At 43.8% G+C, this 21,429-nt stretch overlaps 1 protein-coding gene across 1 annotated transcript in view; it reads left to right on the top strand.

Moving 5' to 3' along the window:
- The window catches only part of STAB1 (stabilin 1), a 165,357-nt gene that overhangs the window by 72,312 nt on the left and 71,616 nt on the right, over positions 1 to 21,429 (top strand). Inside the window, exons 24-35 of the mRNA XM_053300133.1 lie at positions 1,032 to 1,125; positions 2,741 to 2,899; positions 4,886 to 4,981; positions 8,004 to 8,096; positions 13,384 to 13,431; positions 14,464 to 14,594; positions 16,115 to 16,226; positions 16,517 to 16,594; positions 16,894 to 16,995; positions 18,695 to 18,802; positions 19,893 to 20,024; positions 20,827 to 20,955. Of these exons, the coding sequence (XP_053156108.1) occupies positions 1,032 to 1,125; positions 2,741 to 2,899; positions 4,886 to 4,981; positions 8,004 to 8,096; positions 13,384 to 13,431; positions 14,464 to 14,594; positions 16,115 to 16,226; positions 16,517 to 16,594; positions 16,894 to 16,995; positions 18,695 to 18,802; positions 19,893 to 20,024; positions 20,827 to 20,955 (1,282 nt within the window). The remainder of the gene's footprint in view (positions 1 to 1,031; positions 1,126 to 2,740; positions 2,900 to 4,885; positions 4,982 to 8,003; positions 8,097 to 13,383; positions 13,432 to 14,463; positions 14,595 to 16,114; positions 16,227 to 16,516; positions 16,595 to 16,893; positions 16,996 to 18,694; positions 18,803 to 19,892; positions 20,025 to 20,826; positions 20,956 to 21,429) is intronic.

Genomic DNA, 21,429 nt, shown 5'->3' with positions numbered 1-21,429 from the left:
GGGGATGGATAGGGCCAGTTGCTCTCCCCTGCTAAATAAAGAGCATCACCATGTTAAAAGGTGCCTCTTTGTCCAGTTAGCTGGTCAGTCTCTGCTTAGACTGAATGATGGCAAGTACTAGAAGAAATCTGATGTTTCACTACAGCACCCTACTGGGGGAATTAGGCCAATGCAAAGATTTGTCTTTGAAGCGTCAAAGCCGAATAATCTGCACATGGCCCCACGGGGAATGGTGGCTCCCAGCATTTACCTTCGTGCAGAGTGATCTTGTGCACAGCACCAGGGAGAGCAGCCATTAGAGATTCAGAGACATGGGCATTCTCTGTGATGTCTTGGAAGGCACACAGCAAGGTGTGTGGGGAGCACTAGAAAAGGTAGTCCTTCCCCGTGCTTTCCCCAAAGAGCTCTTGGGGGCAAGAGCGCTGGGAAGGACCACACTTCTCAGCTATCCTTGGTGTTTTGCTACACCTTTCAAGATGTCACTGGGGCTTCCCGTGATTCTGAATCTCTTGAATGACCCTCCCTGGTGCTATGCACAGGACTAATTTGCATGGAGGTAAGCACTGGATATGTTTCCCAGAATATGGGAAACACTTACCGTATTTTATGGACTATAAGACTCACTTTTTTCCTCGAAAAATATCCGCCAAAATTCAGGAGCGTCTTATATGTTTTAACAGTTTAATATGTTAAAACTCTGAAAAACTGGATTAAAATTCAGGTGCGTCTTATAGTCCGTAGCGTCTTATAATCCGTAAAATACGGTATATTGGGCAGCAGCAATAGAGGAAGATGCTGAAAGGCATCATCTCATAGCTGAGCGGGAGGAGGCAATGGTAAACCCCTCCTGTATTCTACCAAAAGAAAACCACAGGGCTCTGTGGGCGCTAGGAGTCGACATCGACTTGATGGCACAACTTTACTTTAAGCACTGGGAGTTGCCACTTCCCCATGGGGCCAGGGTTGATGTGTAGATGTCACATCCTCTGCACAGGCCTATTGGGAATTAATTCTCCCCTCTACTTTCCAAGGTGCATTTGCCTTGATGGATATGAAGGAGATGGCTTTTCCTGCCAGCCTATTGATGTCTGTTTGAAGCCAGAACGAGGAGGCTGCTCTGAAAATGTATGTGGGTAAAGATGCTTTCATCTGACTGTTTATTTTTTGTCTGCTTAGTATCTCCTGAGAAAGACAGTTTGGGGGGTGGGGTGGGATTAGTTCCTTAGCCTGACAATTGTAGGGGGTGGGGCAGAGAGTGTGTGAGTGAGAGTAGGTGCTTAATCCTTTCTACTTGGGCCATTTTCACCCTCAAAATTGCACCCCTCGAGGTATTTTTCTTCCCGTAGGGGAAAAGATACTAGTCCTCATATCTTTTTACCAGCAGGAAGAAAAGCAGCTTGCTCAATGCCCCGAGGAAAAGGTTAAGCAGACTCTTTCCCTTCCATTGTTCCCAATGGAAGTTGTGTGCTGAAAGTGCCTGCATGCTGTTTTAAGTAGTTGCACAAGTGCCCTCTTGTATAACATTGCTGGGGCTGGCTTTTACATTCGCAGCAGCCCGGGCGGGTCAGAAGTGCCCGAGTGACATTGCGCAGCATGCTGGCCAGTATCTTTTAAAGCAGCCAGATCTCCTCACTCAGTCATCGCCTTTGCTCTGCCTCAGCCTTGCTCCTCTGCCTGTAAGGGCTGCCACAAACTCGGGAGATTTTCTCCCCAATTTATCTTGTGATGGGAGGGGATGGAAGAAGGAGAGCGCCACTGCCTGCCATTCAGCATCCTATGCAGATGCTTCAGGAACTTCCTGCGTCGACTGGGGATGCACATACTGTGCAGTAAGGTGGCGGCTGCCCATCACACCATGGGGCAAGGGATGTCTGCAGCAAATGTCGATGCCATGCAGTGCATGCAGCAGGGGGCTGTTAAAGTAATAGCATATCTGACTTGTCAGGTAGTGCAGAGGACATCCAGAGCACTAAAGAAATGAGCCAGGGCACATGCCCAGGTGACCCAAGGTTGTCAGTGCCCCTGACAATGACATTTTCTAGACAATTCAAAGCAGATTCACTCTGTAAACTAGAGAGGCAGGGAGTCCTGACTAAGCAGTTCAGATTCTGGTTAGTAGATGATAGTGAGGCTCTTCTCACGATTGGTGAGAAGAGGGTGGGGTTGTGAGGAGAATGGGCTAAGCCCGCTCTCCTCGCAGATGACCAGCCAGTCTGCTCTGGGCAGCCGCAGCGGCTGCCCATACAACTGCTGGCTCCGTGACGGAGCCGGCGGGGGCCGGGAGGATCGGGGGCCGTGTTGTTCCCGGAAGCTCCAGTATGCCCTACATGAGCGTGCAGGGCATACTGGAGAGACCCCCAAGCCAGGAGGCTGCTTTTAAGCCTCCCGGTCAGGAGGTCTCCCGGTCAGGAGTAGCCGCAGCTACTCACGATTTTAAAAAATGGGTTTAAGGGGAGGGGTAGTTAGGCGGGTTAACCACCTGGAAGCTACCGGGCTCGCCTGCAAGCCCAGTGGCTCACACGGTCAGGCACTAAAAATCTCCTAGCCCGATTTTGCCTGATCGTCAGAATAGCCTCAGTGTTTCCAAATAATATGCATGGCACTGCATTATGCTGCTGTAAAGGTTCCCTGTGTGTGTGTGTGTGAGAGAGAGAGAGCGCGCGCAAGCGAGAGAGAGCGAGAGAGAGCGCTACCTTCTGGTCATTCTTGTCTCATTTGCTCTTTCCCTGTTTCTTCCTAGGCAATGTGCAACAGCACGGGCCCTGGCCTAGCAACTTGCCAGTGCAACAAGGGTTGGACTGGGGATGGGGAGGCCTGTATTGCAATAGACCAATGCAGGATGGAGACCAGAGGAAACTGCCACATCAATGCTGACTGCAATTACATTGGGCCAGGACAGGTATATTCACCATTCTATGATGGAATAAATAAATATAAATATATATTTATACTTATTTTGGTGGATGCCCAGTACACAATACTATGAAGCAGTGCCAACATAGTTTTGGATTTATTTTAACCACACAGTAGAAATGCACACAGGTTAAAGCCACTTGAGACTCCCTTCCAGGTGAAAAGCCAGGTTTGGCCTTGTTCTCCCTCTCACTTTCGCCCGCACTTCTTAGGACCTGTGTTCAGACACATGGCATGGCCTGTGTTCAGACACTCTGACATCTAGTTTGGTGCTTACTGTTTTCAAAATTGATACAGTTATGCTTCAATCAGTTTAATAAAAACTGGAATTGATGGATTAATTTTTAAGAACATAATGGTTCGATGTGTTTATCAGCATGCACATTAAAATCAGTAAGGGCTAATAACTGCACATAAGAAAATTGTACTTAAACCCATTTGTTTTGGTAGGCTCAGGCTGTGAGAGCAAAGTATTCCAGTAGCTGTCTTACATTACATTTTTGTGTTCAACTTTTAAGGACCCATTGAAGATAGTGGGTGACCTCAAGACTTAAGTTGCACTTGTGGAGGAACATTTATTTATTTATTTTATTTAACATATTTTTATACCGCCAAAAACTTATGTCTCTGGGCGGTTTACAACAAAATAAAAACAACATTAAAACATTAGTTAAAAACAAAAACAAGAAATTTAAAATATGACAATTTAAAATTTTAAAAACAATATTCTAAAACAACATTAAAAACAATCAAAACATTTCATTGTGCAAGTTTGGGGGAGGGTGACAGTTTGTCAATTCCTCCTTCCCTCTGCTGCTCCCAACCTTTAAGGACATGTTTTGAGGGGCCACTAGGGTCAGCAGGGAGAATTGCTAAAAATAGCCCAACTCTCTTTGCATGTCACAACATTCTTCTGCAAGCACAATGTTTAGTCTGGAATGGATGTCACCCACTATAAACAAGAAGTTCTGGTAAGAACTAATCTGTCTATTTTCCTTTCACTATAATATTAATTAATAATTACCATCTTCACCAGTTAGCCCACTTCAGCCTTAAACATCCACCATTTTGATTTGGGATGGATGACATCATCACAAACTATGCCGATGAGATGTCCCTATGCATCCCTACAACTGTACCAAATTTGGTTCAAATCGGTCTAGACATTGTGAAATTGATAGAGGCACATGGACACACAGAGAAAGCAGGGTGATCGCATAAGCTTACTTTCCTTAAGCAAAGTAGGCTAAACGTGACTGGGTATTTATTCTAAAAATTCAATTTGATGCTTGCAGAGGTATTGTTTCCCTCGTGGCCTCTTGTCTCGGGGGGGGGGCTCCAAATGTCCAGTGGGGGCTCTCCAGAAACCTGCTGACACCCCACACCTGTCCCACCGATCTTTGCCATTTTCTTTATACTTCAAAGTTCTTTAGTTCTTGCCAGGAGTGAGTTGAGCAGGCCTCCCCCTTAATGGCTGCGGGTGCACTGGCTGGTGGTTCTCTCTGTGAGATGGACCTTGAGTGAGATGCTGCAGCGTGCCTGCGCAGTGCGAGTATTGAGCATCACAAGCCCGTGACATCACGAGTTTGCAATGGACGGACAGGCCCACCAGCCACTGCATGCACCGCTGCTGCCGCCGCCACCACCACCACGGGGAAGGTCTGCTCGGCTCTCCCCCCACCCCCCCAGCAAAGAACTGAAGAACTTTAAAGTATAAAGAAAATGGCAAAGATCAGCAGGTCAGTGGCAGGGCGGCAGCAGTTTCTGGGGAGGCCCCCCAGGACATTTGCAAATGCAGCTTTTCCTTTCTTTAAAAAACATTAAGGGGGGGCCTCACGGCATGGGGGAGGGCACGCTCCAAAGCCCTTCAGGTCTGGGCTCCAAAATTACCTAGGTGTGCCACTGGGTGTGTGTGGGAGGAACTTTAATATCAAACTGTAACAATGGTTCCTTCTGTCGCTACTATTTTTAGAGCAGTTGTGTGTGCAAGGAAGGTTACGATGGTGATGGCTACAACTGTGACCCGGTTGATCTTTGTTTGATGAACAATGGTGACTGCCATGAATTGGTAAGAAGCTGGAATCATCGAGGAAATGGTGCCTTGTAAAAAAAAAAATTGGGCTTGGGATACTGAACCAGGATAAGAGCGGGATATATATGTAAAAAATCAATCAATAAATATGCCCACACAGGGCCAGCACACTCACAAACCTCCTATACATACAAAATTCAGGGCACATAGGATTTCTGGAGCCAGTGAAGGAAACTGGCCATGTGATTCTAGCTGACACACAAAAGTGGTATTCACACATTCTGTCTCCACATGGCTAGTAGAGGTGAGGGAGGCACAGCAGCTGAGCAGGAAGGGTAGGACCTCGGACTGTCTTTTTGGCAGTGGGCTGAAAGATTGAAAGAAATTGTCCCCTCTCTGGCCCTGTGTGTTTCAGAAGGCTGGAAACAGGCCATTGCTGCTAAGAATGGAAAGTTGTTCAAAAGTGCATCACTCTTTATGGTATGTACACACACAAACTCTAAAGAAACAGATTTTTCAGGTGTATTTAAAACTGTAAGGTAAAGTGTGCTGTCGAGTCAGTGTCGACTCCTGGCAACCAAAGAACTCTGTGGTTGTCTTTGGTAGAATACAGGAGGGGTTTACCATTGCGTCTCCCAGTATGAGATGATGACTTTCAGCATCTTCCTATATAGCTGCTGTCCAATATAGGTGTTTCCCGTTGTCTGCGAAACATACCAGCGGGGATTTGAACCGGCAACCTCTGGCTTGGTAGTCAAGCCATTTCTCCTCTGCAACTGTATCCAAACCATTTTACAAGAGGTGAAAGTGGCATTGAGTGTACAGACCACAAACTGTAAAAATAGTGTACAGACCACCTTCAACTCTAAAAAACAACAACCCTGTAACCTGTGTTGGAAGTGAAGGACTTTGCGCTGTCTCTTGTCTCAATGACATAGGAGGACAGACTAGTGAGTCAGAGGGCTAGAGGGTCAAGACATTGGTCATCCCTTCTCTACTGCTCTGACACTATCCCTTTGGAATGTAGATTTCTACTCTTAGGGACACTTCCTTCTTTCCTCTCTCCCTTTTTCTCTTCCTTCCTTCTACCTTGCAACATGTAAGCTCCTCTCCCCTGCACCATGTGTGCAGAGATGCAGAATCCGTCTGCATCCAGCTAGCTAGCTAGATTAGCAATCCTAACGCCTCACTTTCCTATCTAGAATGGAGTTCTCTAATAAATACCATTTATATTGATTTGAAACTATGAACTGGCTCCAAGTCACTTTACTCTCAGCACACATGCATACCTAACTAAATTCCACTGTGTTGTGCCTCTGTGCACTCTGCTATAATGAAAAAGGGTTTCTCTTACCAGAGAGAATTCCCAACAACTTGGTCTTGCCCCATGATCATATTGAACTACACATATAGTGGTTTTCTCATCTGTAAAGGTCAGTGCATGTATGTACAGAGAAGCAACTAGATTTTGGACTATTCAACCACTGTTGTAACTTTTTCAACCTTCATAAAAATTAATTGCCTGTCTCCAGTTAATATTGGGACAAACAATAAACTGCTCCAGGTTATCATCCTCCTCTGGCCTTGTAGGTCATTGTTTCCTCCATTGCCTTTTATTATGTACAATGGATTGTGCTGTGCCTGCAAAGTCTTATGGGAACAAGTGCTTACCGTGCAGTTTTTGTCGGTGCACTTATGTTTTGCTCTTATGAAGCAGTTGGACCATGTTCACACACGCACACACACACACACACACACCCATAATCCAGCACAGGATCCCTGCAGATGGTATTGCAATCAAAACCCTAGTTTGACTCTTGGGAAACAAAGACTTAGGTCACCGCTTAGCAAAAGGTTTCCTTTGGGACAACTGTGAGCTGTGCCCATTTTATTAGATAATTATCCTGGGGTGCTTCTACACTAGATCCTTTTAGTATTGCCAAGGCACTGGTTTTCTACAGTTATCTGGAAATGGAATTAATGTTATTATCTATAAGTAGAATTAAAATAGAGGTTCCACAGCACTTAATATAGCACTTTATTATTCAACAGTACCTGTTCTTATAGTTGAGATCCCTCTGTGTTTACTCAGTAGTAAGTTCCATTCAGCAATACTAATTGAAACCCTCCTCTTTCAGATTCAGCTCTGTTTAATTGCTTACTTCATTGCAGCTGTCATGTTCTGCAGCATCATGTGAGTGGTACAGACCTGCTCCCGCTGCTGTGGGACTCTAAATCGCCTGGTGACAGCACTGCACAAGAGGGAAGTATTGATCCTGCTGACTCTTATGCAATCGCACAGCATGTGCTACTTCCATTATTCCCACTGGAAGTAGTGCATGATCTGCAATCATGCAAGGATCAGCAGTATACAGCACTGTCACCAAGTGATTTAGAGCTCAACAGCAGTGCAGGTGAATCTGTACTGCCTACATTATGCTACGGAACATATCAGCCACTGCTAATAGTGCTATTTTGCTTCTATTAATTTTTAAAGAGGATTTTTAAAAAGAGAGGCGTGAAATAATAAAGGCTTTCCTTGAGAGGATGGAAATCCTTGTGATATTTTAGCTTATATTTTAATTGTGTATTTTTAATAGTCTTGTTTTAATTTTTGTGTAAACTGCCTTGGGATTGTTTTAATGAAAGGCAGTATATAAATTTAACAATAAATAAAATAAAAATAAAACAAATGTCCAGGCAATTTAAGGAGCAAAACCAGAGGCTACTGAGCAGTAATCACCTGTTCACACTGACTAGGGAAGAGGCTGAACCGGCAAAGAAAGAGAGATCCAGTTAAAGGTCCAGGAACATTAAAAAGCATTAATAGTCCTTTATCTGTCCACACTGGATGTGCTGTAGCTGCAGTAGCATTTTATTACAATAAAAATCAGGTTTGAAAAAAAGGTGGGAGGGGTGTTCTGCAATGGAAATCAATGATCTGGAAACATGTGGATGCTCCATTAAAAAGTGAGTGAACCAAAGGATCACAGTTTCACGGTGGGAAAAGTAGAGTGGAAATATCCCTTCCTGTTTTTGTTTCTTTTTAACCCAATAGGCTGTGTGTCAGTCTCTTGGTGGTAAGAAGACGTGCCGTTGCTCTGAAGGATACATTGGAGATGGAATTACATGTTATGGAGATATAATAATGGTAAGAAGACATATTTGTAATGTTTTTTTCTATTGTATTCCAGGAGGAGAGAACGAATTTTATACTCTAGTAAATGCTAAGAGCTGGCACCTCAACTCTCAAATGTCTTGCTTTGGTTAACATTTTAAAATTATCTGCATCTTTTAACACAAATTCTTAGGCAAGCTTTAGAAAATATTTTGTGGTATTTCTGTCAGTAAAAGAGAGAGAGAGTAAAAATAACATTTAGCAAGGAGTAGTATTGTACAGAAAGAGTAGCATTCTGCCAATAACTTCTGCATAAAAAGACTGAAGTCCAGCTGCTAGTCTTCTCAATCCCATCCAGAAACTCTAGCAGCCTCGGGGGCGTAGCTGTAATTGTGTGGACATGTCCAAAGAACATGAGCCACTGAGGGCCCCTCAACTGTCATCCACTACTCCCTTCCACAGACTCCCCTCCACTTTTATTTCGAATCCACTCCAGTTTGGAGTGTGCCAGTCCACATATTACCTGGATTTACCTAGAAGTCCCTGTGGGCTATCAGGGTCCAGGACAGACAGGACTTTGTTTCCCCCTGAATGGAAGTTGTACATTCAGGCTTAGCCCGAAGTATGTCCTGCTTTAAAAAATCCTCTAGTTTCAGAGGCTTTTTGAGGGGGCGGGGGACCCAGGACTTCTGTTATGCTCTGCAGTTTATCTGTTATGTGTGGCGTGGTTATGCCAGTAAATCGGCATTTTTCAAAATTCACTGAAGGGGAGTTTGACAGCTGTTTGGGGTATGGTCTGCTCTAAGTGATTTGCAATTGTAAGCACTGGGAAGGGGTGTTGTTGCAGATTGGGTGATACTCTGTTGAGGGGGAGGGAGAAATTCCTGAGTTAAACACCAGCACAGACTGCAAAATGTGTGTCTTGCTATGTTTTACATGGACTTTAGATATGCAGAATGGATGTAACCTGTACCCTTTTCTGTCTGAGCTGATTCCATTAGGGGTGTGTGGTGGGGGGAACATGAGGTGATGAAGGCAGTCACTCACAAAGGCAAGGGTTAAGCATCCTGCTGTTTGATCCAGCTTGGCAGCGCAGCTCCTTCTGCTCTTAGCTGTCAAACTAAAAAAAAGCTCTCTTGCCTCCTCCTCTGTGGTGTGATTTGTGATTGGTTGGAGGAAAACCCCAGAGCAAGTAGGTGGGAACGCACAGGAAAAAGATCTACCAGGGAGTGCAGGGAGGTGCTGACAGCTACTGTTTGTGAACTGTCAATTTAATCCCCCGATTTAAACATCTTGCGAATCTGCTGCAAAGCAGATTCGCTCTTCAGATACCCTGCGGTATGTAGGCATGTGTGAATAGCTCCATGTGGGGCCAGTGCTTGCCCCTCCACTTCGCCCCCTGCCTTGTCACTGTCTCCTGTTTCCTGCCTCCGCCACCTCCCCTCCTCCTTCCTCCTCTTGCTGCCACCCCATTACTCAGTTGGGTCTTGCTGTGCTAGGAGAGGGGACAGGATACTTCCTTTCTTGCACAAGCATCTCACCCCATCATTCGCCACTCCAAGAGCCTATTGGGAAATGTTGACAGGGCATATGCGCAGCTACCACCATTACCCGGCAGGCTTGTGCAGAGGGGTATGAGATGTTTTCTCTCTTGCTTTTGCGAGAGGAAACATCACATCTCCTCTTGTGACCAAATATCCAGGTTAATGATGGCAGTGGTGGGAACCATGAGCCGGAAGAGGAAGGAATAACGGGAGTGATGGGGCAGAAAACAGGCGGCCACAGGGCTGGCTATACCACTGAGTGGCTGTCATTTTGTGAGTTGACCTGATAACTTCCTATAAGAGACTTTAAGTCCCTCTCACATAGTTACAGTACCTAGTGGTCATAGAGGAAGTCAAGATAGATCAGTGTTAGGCTTGTTGTATAGATGTGGCCTAACTGTGGGATAATAGTGTGGAAGAAGAGAAGGAAGGTAGTCGGGGAAGGGAAGACAAAAGCTTTAGAAAGCTTTTAAAGACTTGGCTTTTTACCCAGGCTTTTACATAATTGTTTTTACTGCGACTTCTTTGTGTTTTTATCTGTTATCTGTTGTCTTGTTTTTATGCCTGTTTTATATGTTTTTATTGCTTCATGTTTTTATTGCTTTTATTGTATGTTTTAATTTTTGTAAACCGCCTTGGGGTTTTCTTTTAATGAAAGGCGGTATAGAAATGTAAAAATAAATAAAAAATAAATAAAAAGAAGAAGAGGACAGCAGGGGGACAAATGGAAGAGAAGAAAGGGGATGGTGGTAGGGAAGGAGGGTGACTCCCCCCTCCCCCCCAAAAATGCTCTGCCAAGTTCAGTTTCTTGCGGTGTTTGGATGTGATGTTAAGGAACATATCCAGATCATATGAAAAAAGACAAGCATTTTAGAATTAAAAATTAAAATTATCGGAATGGTGTTGACTTCAGATGTATTCAGATGCTGATTTGGGAATGTAATACATAGTTGCAATAATGTAGTTCACTGCCACAAGATGATGTGATGACTACTACTAGCAGAAATTGCTTAAAAGGGGTTAGACACATTCATGGAGGATTGGCCAGGATAGTTAAATGAAACCACTAACTTCAGAGGTAGTAAACCTCTGCATATCAAATGCTGGAGCCAGACAGCAGGCATAGACTTGTAACTGCTTGGAAGCTCCCCCAAAGCCTCTGGCTGGCCACTGTTGGAAACCAAATGCTAGACTGTAGGGCTGTGTGTCATGTGTCGGGTCCAACAGGCATGTCAGAAAAAATATGCCCCCTGTCAGGTATTTTCAGAATGAGTTCTGCAACAGCAGGAGGGACCCCCAGCAGTCGGAACTCAGACAAAATTTCCTCCTGTCATTGTGAAATTCTGCTGGAGTTCTGACATGCCTGTCAGACCTTCCCCCAGTGACTGTTTTCCTTTCACCACAGTTTGAGTTTAAAAGTGGGGGGACATATGGCTCCAGACAGTCTTGGAGGAAACTGATTATCTAGACCCATTTCAAACTGGCTTCCAGGCTTGCTATGGGGTGGAGACTGCCTTGGTCGGCCTGATGGATGATCTCCAACTGGGAATTGACAGAAGGAGTGTGACTCTGTTGGTCCTTTTGGACCTCTCGGCGGCTTTCGATACTGTCGACCATAGTATCCTTCTGGAGCGTCTGAGGGGGTTGGGGGTGGGTGGCACTGCTCTGCAGTGGTTCCGCTCCTACCTCTCAGGTAGGTTCCAGATGGTGTCCCTTGGAGACTGTTGTTCTTCAAAAACTGAACTTTTGTATGGTGTCCCTCAGGGCTCCGTATTGTCCCCGATGTTGTTTAACATCTACATGAAACCTCTGGGAGAGATCATCAGGAGATTTGGTGCAGGGTGTTATCAGTATGCTGATGACACCCAAATCTATTTCTCCATGTCAGCATCATCAGGAAAGGGCATAACCTCCCTAAATGCCTGTCTGGAGTCAGTAGTGGGCTGGATGAGGGATAACAAACTGAGACTGAATCCAGATAAGACGGAGGTACTCATTGTACGGGGTCGAAACTCGGGAGACGATTTTGATCTGCCTGTTCTGGATGGGGTCACACTTCCCCAGAAGGAACAGGTACACAGTCTGGAGGTGCTTCTAAATCCAAGTCTCTCCCTGGTGTCCCAGGTTGAGGCAGTGTCCAGAGGTGCCTTCTATCAGTTTCAGCTGATATGCCAGCTGTGTCCATTTCTTGAGACAGATGACCTCAAAACAGTGGTACATCTGCTGATAACCTCCAGACTGGATTACTGTAATGTGCTCTATTTGGGACTGCCCTTGTACATAGTCCGGAAACTACAGTTGGTCCAGAATGCGGCAGCCAGGCTAGTCTCTGGGTCATCTAGGAGAGACCATATAACTCCTATATTGAAGGAGTTACACTGGCTGCCGATATGTTTCCAGGCAAAATACAAGGTGTTAGTTATAACCTATAAAGCCCTAAACAGCTTGGGCCTTGGGTATTTAAGAGAATGCCTTCTTCATTATGAACCCCACCCATTGAGATCATCAGGAGAGGTCCGTCTGCATTTGCCACCGGCCCTTCTGGTGGCTACTCAGGGACAGGCCTTCTCTGTTGCTGACCCCAGGCTTTGGAATGTGCTCCCTAGTGAAATAAGAGCCTCCACATCCCTGACAATTTTTAAAAAGTCTTTAAAGAAACATCTGTTCACCCAGGCTTTTAACTGATACTGTTTCGACTGTTTTTAATGTTGTTTTAGAATATTGTTTTAAAAATTTTAAAGTCGTCGTGTTTTAAATTTCTTGTTTTTGTTTTTAACTAATGTATTAATGTTGTTTTTATCTTGTAAACCGCCCACAGATGTCAGTTTTGGGCAGTAAAAAAATATGTTAAATAAATAAATATTTCCATTTAACTCTCAAGCCACGCTGAAGGCAAGTGGCTTCTCTGCTCGCTCTTCTACTCCAAGAGTGAAGGGTAGTGGGGAAAGGGCAACCCACAGGTTCACAGGGTTTCTTGTGGGAGTTGCCGTTCTCCCCCTCCCCACAGTTTCCAATATGCTCCCATCCTCACAGCTAAGTAAGAGAGTGGTCTTGTGGTGGTAGCAAGTATAAATTGTCCCCTTTGCTAAGTAGGGTCCATCCTGCTTAGTTTGCATTTGAATGGGAGATTCCATGTGTGAGCACTGCAAGATATTTTCCCTTAGCGGGTGGGGCCACTCTGGGGAAAGTATCTACATGCTTGCATGCGGAAGGTTCCAAGTTCCCTCCCTGGCATCTCCAAGATAAGGCTCAGAGAGACTCCTGCCTGCAATCTTGGAGAAGCTGCTGCCAGTCTCTGAAGACAATACTGAACTAGATGGATCAATGGTCCAACTCAGTATAAGGCAGCTTCCTATGTTCCTAGAAATCTCTCTTGGCTGCAAGGCTGATTTTGATGGACTGCATCCTGGAAATTGGGAGCGGGGAAATTGGGAGTCCAGCACAATATCAGAAAAATGTCAGAGTTTCGACTCAACTGGATCTGACAGTTTTGGGGGCCATGTTGGCCATCCCATATAATTTCCTGGTTGGGTCAGATTGGATCTGACATTTGTCAGCATGCTACTGGGATGTTTAGAATTTGTCAGATGCAAAATTCCTTTAGAATGCATCTACACCTTCTTTTGTAGATGGTTACCTAATCAAAGTCGTCAAGATCTGAGACCACCTTTGTATCTGCTTACCCCTATATGCTTCTCATATACTACATCTGTATGCTTCTTCTTAGCTGCAATGGGTGCTGAACGCTTCTAAAAATCTGTCTTCTCTTTTTGAAGGAATTGGCAAGAAACCACCAATTTTCTGCCTTCTTTGAATGGATTAAGGTGAGACATTTTTGGCAGAAGGAAGATTGTGAATCAGCCCCCCAGTAAGATGGGGTTTGAGCACATGGTTCAACTGTTGGGAAAATCACATTTGCATATCAAGGATTAATATGTTCAAGGGAGGGAACTGGATGTCTGTGTCTGTTAATTGGGAGACTGATGCTTGTAGCAACTAAGCACCTTGATAGTTTTTAAAGGCCCTGTTCTAATTAGCAGCACAGCATCCTGGGTAGGTAAGGATATAACTTAGGTTTCCGGTTTCCTTTTTGTTAAATATATTTATGATCAACGGGGTTCCTACCATACATCAGCTAGAATGTCCCATAAGGCAACTTTATAGATGGGCTTTGTCTTGGATCTCTGTGCACTTCTCTTTTAGTTGCTAACCTGCACTATAATTCAGTATATTATACTATCCTATATTCAGGGTTGGTTTGGACAATGTCCAACTGGCCAGTCAATGAGCAATAAAGAACAAGAGAGCACACACCCCTCCCCCACCCTCTACCTAGTGTACTATTTTGTCTCTGCATAGTCACTTGAGGGAGTGGAACATCCACAACATGTTGTCCTCAATTGAGCAGTTAAGTATTTCATCTGTGGGACTGGAGCAGTTCAAACATTGCACCCCCCACCCCATTACTAGGCGGGGATAGAATGCTGGGTGAGGAGAGAGATATTCAGCATGTGGCGGGCAAGCTGGTTAGACAACATTGTTCAAATCAACCCTCAGCAGAGAAACACCCTTGTAGTCTTCTCCACATTTTCGTGTAGATGTGTAGATACATTCAATCAAATAGGGTGCTCCTGCAGCTTTGGGTCCAGGTCACTAGCATTTGCACAGGCATGTTAAAAATGGTCTATGCTTTGTGGTACTGGACTTCCAAAGATCCTGTTGGCTTGGATGATTACGTCGTCGCTGCTGCTGCTGCGGCTGTTGCTGTTGTTTTTGTTCCCTATTTTTCATCCAAGTTGCCAAAGGCCGCTAATAAACAATAGTGCATGTGTGCATTGTTTTGCTGTGGACAACAGCAATCTCTCCCCAGCATCCCAAGAGAAGGCAACGTGACTGTGCTGGTGCCACTGAAGGCAGCCATCCAAAACCTGAGCAAGGCTGAAGAAGATTTCTGGCTGAAGCCAAACATGCTACCATTTCTAGTCAGGTATTATGGGCTATGTTGTTTTTCTCTGGCCTTGCTATCTAGCAATGTATGCTCTTTGGGAGTTTTCTTTTTTAAGGGAAACCACTTCTGTGTGCATGTAAACAGGAAAGCTGGTCTTGTGGTATCAAGTATGACTTGTCCCCTGAGCTAAGCAGGGTCCACCTTGACTGCATATGAATGGGAGACTTGATGTGTGAGCACTGTAAGATATTCCCCTCAGGGGATGGAGCTGCTCTGGGAAGAGCAGGAGGTTCCAAGTTCCCTCCCTGGCTTCTCGAAGATAGGGCTCAGAGAGACTCCTGCCTGCAGCCTTGGAGAAGCTGCTGCCAGTCTGTGAAGACAATACTTAGCTAGATAGACCAATGGTCTAACTCGGTATATGGCAGCTTCCTACATTCCTATGTACATGAATGCTCTCTTGGTCTATGATACTTAGAAAACAGCACAGTCAGGCACACTAATGTGTTATATGGCTGTTGTCGCTTCAAGAGTTTCCTAATGAGATGACCCACACAGTGTCTAATACATTGATCTGACTCCAAAGAACCCTTGCTTGCCATTTTAAAAAGAACAAGATTCAATTTCTTTGTAGTTGAAGAGATATTTTTAAAGATGAATTCAGTGCCTGCTAAAGCTTTGCAATGGGCTAGGGTAGTCTTTAGAATCCATGATTCTTTTGGAGAACCGTCATAACCTAATTGCATGCACCAAAGGTATGTCTACACTCAGCTCTCTTTCCTGGGGTGTGTGTGCGTGTGTGCGTACACACACACCTAAGGCATTGATGTAATACTCACCTTATCCTGGCAAGATTTCATGTCTTTTAGGTGGGGAAAGTGAACATCTCATTTAAAGAGAGCAAGAACACTTGCTCAGCAATGTTCTTGATAGTGTATGGACAGACATCACAGGAGAAATTTGGTTCCCAGCAAGGTTGTTGCCTGATGTGGCAGACCAGGGAGCTTACTTATGTATGTACGTATGTACACGTTTGTGTGTTCTTGTATCCATCCACAATATGAGGTATCACATTGGGTTTTTTGCAACAACTGTGTATAATGTGGCCAAAACATGCATCCATGTACACATGGAAATCATGATTTGGCCAGAATCATTGGAAGAATATGCCACCCAGCCTATATTTTTGCTGTGAGAAACAGGGACATACATTTACTGTGAAAAGTGTGGAGCAGTAGAAGCATCATTTCCTAAAAAGAGAAGATGGATAGACCAAGGTATTCTACAAAAATCACTGTTCTACCTAAGGGGCACTCTTTGTCAGCACCCCTGAGTAGCAGATACGTTCATTAAAAGATACATATGAGAACTTGGCACTTGTGGTTCCAGGAAAGGGAAGCTCTAAAAAGGTAATTGTAGACATACTGAAAGGAGGCTAGGTTTGTGTGTTTTGAGAACAACATGCATAAACAGCAAAGGTAACCCAGTCTAACGAAAAGATTTATCCTAGCAATTAACTCTGCAATTAATGTTTTAAATCTTATTTTCATACCTAATTTCAGGGCCCACTTTCTGCAGGGTTCTTTCACAACTGAGCAACTCAAGGAATGTGTGGGTCAGCAACTATCCACCCTCAATCCCCGGGCCAGGTGGGAAATAAAGAGCAGCAGTGGGGTAAGAGCTTTTAAAAACAATGATAATACACAATCCTGTTTTATTTATATAATGCACTCCCACCACATGGATCTCTGTGTGTATTTCGCCCACTGCATTTGTGGCTGAAATCCTTTGGTTAGAGAAAAGCTATATGTTACAGAATGAACATCATAGAATAATGTAAGACAGTTCCAAGATCCATGATGTGTAATTTCAGACAAATGTGGGAGAGGATTTTTGTATATATGCATTCTTCTTTAATTCTTGTCAGCCTAATACAGACTCATCATATTCTGTTTGATTTTCAGACAATTACCATTCAGAATGCAAGTATTGTACTTGGCGACATCCCTGCTATTAACAGTACTATTTATATAATTGATAAGGTAAATTGATTATTGCATTGGTGTTAACTTTCTTTCTGTTCAACTTGAGGGGCTCTATAAGATCTGAACAGAATTTCATAGCAGCCTGGAAGCGACCTTGATGCTGAGCCCTTCCAAGAGCACTCTCACTAAGCAGCATCAGCTAGGTCCAGTCCCTCCATTAGAAGCCAAATTCCCAGTTCCTAAAGGTCACTGCTTCTTCTTAGGGACAGCCCCATGTGAATTCTACCATTGCCCATTCCAGAAAACAGAACTGCTTCAAGCAGTCTAGTCTCACTTCTACTTTCTTCTGTGCTCAGGTTTTGTTACCACCCTTGGATGTCATCCCACCCATTCATCCACGTCTGGAGCAGCAACTTAGCATGACACCCTCCTTCAGTCGGTTCAGAGAGCTGCTAGAGGTAAGCATTTCAAGTGAATTTTAAATAATTTGAACCCATTAACTACTGTAGTGTCTGGTCAAAGGAAAACTTTTTGCATTTTATTTATTTATTTATTTATTTGTGTGGCTACAAAGCAGCACAGAGAGGCTGCTCTTAACTTAGCGAGCAACAGAGTACAGATGTGGGAGGAGAGGGGGGTGATTTTCGCTGAGCACATCCTCCTTGTGCTCTTCTACTTGGGAAGACTCTGACTGAATTAAGAGCAGTTTCTCTCTGCTGTACCCCCAGATGGCTGCTTTAGATGTCAGCAGTTGTTGTTTTTTAAAGTATATACTGCTTTTCAACATTTAAAAAATTCTCTAAGTGATATACATAGCAAAAGGAATAGGAAAAAGTTCCTTTTCCTAACAAGTCTCCACATGGAGCTGGGCAGGAGTGTGTGGTGGCAACGGTAGTATTACAGATTTTAAAAGGTAGAATAGCCTTCCTCACTGCCTCCCTGTCCCAACCGCCATACAGAAGGCAGCTATCCATGGCTGGGGTACCCACACGCACCATGTGTCCCCCAAGAATTGATGCCCTGGGCAACCACCTAAGCCTGCCTAGTGGATAGGTTGACCCTGAGAACAGTTTTTGCCCAGTTTTGCCCAAAAGCATAAATGGTGTCACACTTTGTCCATTTCATCAAGTGGTGAGAAGTTCCAGGGAAACACTGTCCGGGTTTGGTCTCCTTTGGAGGAGAGAGCACAGGAGATTTATAGTGTGTTTGTAATATTTACTTCATTTACAAATATACAAATGGAACAGAGGGGAGGCAAGCAGAACATACAGTCCTAACTACCTCACTTCAGTTCTCTTGGAGGAGGCCTTTGTGTGTGTCCCAAGATGTTTCAGCTCTCACCCCTGTCTCTCTGCCTTTTGTCGCTTCACACATATTACATAAGCCCCTTCCCTTAGCCACAGGCAGCAGAGGTGACCAATCCCTTAAGGGTGGTGAAGTTGCTACTTTATTTTTTAAAAATGGATATTGTGGAGGAGCAGAAATTTTGACTGACGCACTTTGCCCACCGCAGAGGGAGGCAGCATATTGCTCTCCTGCTGCAGTAGCATAACGTGCCCTGAGGGTTAGGTTACCTTCACCTGCCCCTAACGGTCAGGTAAACTCTGATGCCTGGAGTGAGATCTCCAGATATCTCCTCACCCTTACGTCTCATTAACTAACATGACCTAGGCATCCTATGCTGTCAGCTAGAAATCTGAGTAGCCAAAGAAATGGCCAATCAGCAGCTGTAATACGATTTGTAGAGGATGATCAGTTCAATAAAGAATAAAGAGCTCCCTTTGGGAAAAGGCAAATGGAAACAACTACAGTGTAATCAGGTCTTCGGCAGTGGGAAGCCCCCTTGAGTTCTAAACCCATCTCTGCTAGGGCATCTTATAGGCTTAGGAAAACCATTTTGCTATTCATCTGCAAACCTACAATATTTATAACCTTCCATATAAGGAAACAGTGAGAAATTGTTGTGAAGTTGAGGATTATTGCTAAGAGGCAATACAGAAGTTGCTTTCAGTCTGAATCAATTTTCCTGGAACATTTCTATCATTTCTTTTTATGTAGCGAGTAGTCAGGGTTTTCTCCCCTGAGTTTTCTTTTGTTTCCTCTCTAATCTTTACTGACCACATTTGCTTGCTATTTTTATTCTTCTGAAACTTTCAGCAATACCAGTTGATTGGAGAGATTGAGTCATCTGAACAATATACCATTTTTGTCCCAGGAAATAGTTCAATTGAGGAATATTATCAAGCATCAAATATTACACAACTGGTAAGAGTTTTGTGTGTGCATTTAACACTCTTCGATGCCACATCTCTGAATCAGATGTTGGAGTCAATCTTTTGAAGTCATGTTGTGAACTAATGGTGAGGGCTGCTTTGCATATGACAAAATTCCTAAGTAGAAGGCACAATGCCTCTAATGCTCTTAAATATGATTGTTGCACTACATGAATGTGTAACGAGAAGCTACTGTGAAGTGAAAAACTTGCATGTAAGATCATCAGATATGACAAACTATACATGTTAGCATAGATCTGTCTTCTATCAGGAAATTGTGTAACATGTGAGGCAATTTGGCCTAACATCTAAGTGTCTGCTATAGCTGTAGATAACTGTTGGGTTGACAGAACAAATCATATAAATTCTTCCAAGATATTTCAGTAAATGTATAAATTAATATCTACCTATTCTTTAACTACATGTAAACGTTCCTTTTATGTATAACATGGGAAGAGCTTTGCTATTATCCTTCAGTATGCTAGCATTCTGTGGACCTCAATATGGTCCAGTGGGAAGTGATGAACTTGGGCTCAAATCCTGCCTGCACCAAGAACTCAGAGTGGATTTGACAAATTGCCATCTCTTGGTTTGTGTCCCACAATCTTAGAACATAAGAACAGCCCTGTGGGATCAGGCCCAAGACCCATCTAGTCCAGCATCCTGTTTCACCCAGTGGCCCACCAGATGCTACTGGAAGCCTCCAGGCAGGAGTTGAGGGCATGCCCTCTCTCCTGCTGTTACTCCCCTGCAACTGGTACTCAGAGGCATCCTTATTGTGGACATGTCTTCTTGTTATTAAATGGGCATATTGAGTTTGAGAATTGTGACTATACGTTAGAATATTTATCACATTATAATTAATTAAACAGGGCACTTATAAAAGAGTTGGATGAGCATGGCAAAGCAACCACTGAAGACTTATTTGGTTAGATGCATTTCTGGTCATCAGACAAAATTATTGCTTGCAACTATGCTGTCTGCTTTTTGTTTGCATATCTCCAGCTGCTGCCTCCTTGATTTTGATGACACATTTTAAAAACAAACATCATCTTTTGTTTCTTGTGGGTCTTGGTTTCTAGGATGACAGCACTGTTCGGTACCATGTCATACTTGGAGAGAAGCTGTTTCCCAAGGACCTGATAAGTGGAGTTCACAAAAGCACCATGTTAGGTTTCTCCTACTGGCTGATATTTTACAAGAACACTACTCAGGTGAAGAGGAGTGACCCACTCCATTTCCATCCTACAATATGTGATTTAAAGTACGAACAGAATACTCTCATATTCCAAATGATGGGGTTGCCCGTAGATAATTGATGCAACCAAAGCCCTGTTTTGACATTATACTGTATGTGTGTTCAGGTGTCTGAACACACATGTTGGTTTTTACATGCGTTGCCTTTAAAAGTGAACCTGAGTACAAGCCCCCTCAAATGGGGGGTACAAATAGGAAATGCACTACCACATGGGTGTTGAACATAACATGTGAATAACTGCATGTGTACCCTATGCAAGTCAGTTGCTAGATCTCAGCATAATGCCCGGTGAGCAAGTTTCAGAAGTATCGAAACTGCTGCAGTTATTTCTTTGGATAAAATATTTGTACATGTGCACAGACTGTGTGTTGAACATAATGTGTGACTAAGGCTCTTGAGACCTCTTATTCCTGAGTAATCCAGATGACTTCCTCTGCTAAAGGTTGATCATATGAAGAAAACTGGAGGATCTCACACCAGTGTTTAATATATCAGTCCCACAGATGCAAAATCATCAGAGAAATTGACTGCCAAGTTGGCAGTTCCCAGGTAGATTGTATGCATGCTGAATTGTCCTGTTGATAATGGAAGAGTGTTCTTCCATGCCAAGGTATTATAAAACCTTGGCAAGACAAGATGAGAAATCTTGCTCTTTGCATGTCCTACCTTTCTAATGCTGATAGGAATTAATCTTTGAGCCATTCTTCCTTTCTGGTGCTTACCTAGAGCTCTTCTCTTATCAACCCATCCTATTACAGGCATATGTAAACCAAATCCTCTTGAATGGTGAATTCTTTGAAACAAGAAATGGGATGTTGATTGGGGTTTCTCAAGTTCTACAAATTCAGAAAAATCGCTGTACTACAAATACCACAACAGTGATAAAGGTAAAACATTAGAAATCTGTCATTTCTGTCAAGTTTCCTCATTGTAGAATGAGGTTATTGTAGAATTAATTTAAAGGTAAAGTTGTGCCGTTGAGTTGGTGTCAACTCTTGGCAACCACAGAGCCATGTGGTTTTCTTTGGTAGAATACAGGAGGGGTTTACCATTGCCATTAATTTAGGTGTGGCAAAATCTCAGTTTGTACTCCTGAATATATTGTATATTTGAGCCATTAATTGAAGATTGGCTACTATCCTGCAGTTCCCAAGATTTAATATACATAAGCTTCCGTTTGCGGGTATGGTCTATAAACACTTAGAGTCATGCCAAGACACAGCTGTGACTCTTTTAGTAGTGTAGTTCAGGGCTGACCCCAGGTCTGAGGAGGCCTTCAGCAGTGTCCTTCTTGGGCCCCTTCCTACTTGAATGGGCCTCCCGAGTTTCAAGGGGGTTTACCTTGACATTGCTGAGAGAGC

The sequence above is a fragment of the Hemicordylus capensis genome, chromosome 2, assembly GCF_027244095.1.
Source record: "Hemicordylus capensis ecotype Gifberg chromosome 2, rHemCap1.1.pri, whole genome shotgun sequence".
Classification (NCBI taxonomy): Eukaryota; Metazoa; Chordata; class Lepidosauria; order Squamata; family Cordylidae; genus Hemicordylus; species Hemicordylus capensis.
The sequence above is the reverse complement of the archived record's forward strand: the minus strand, read 5'-3'. Positions and strand labels throughout refer to the sequence as shown.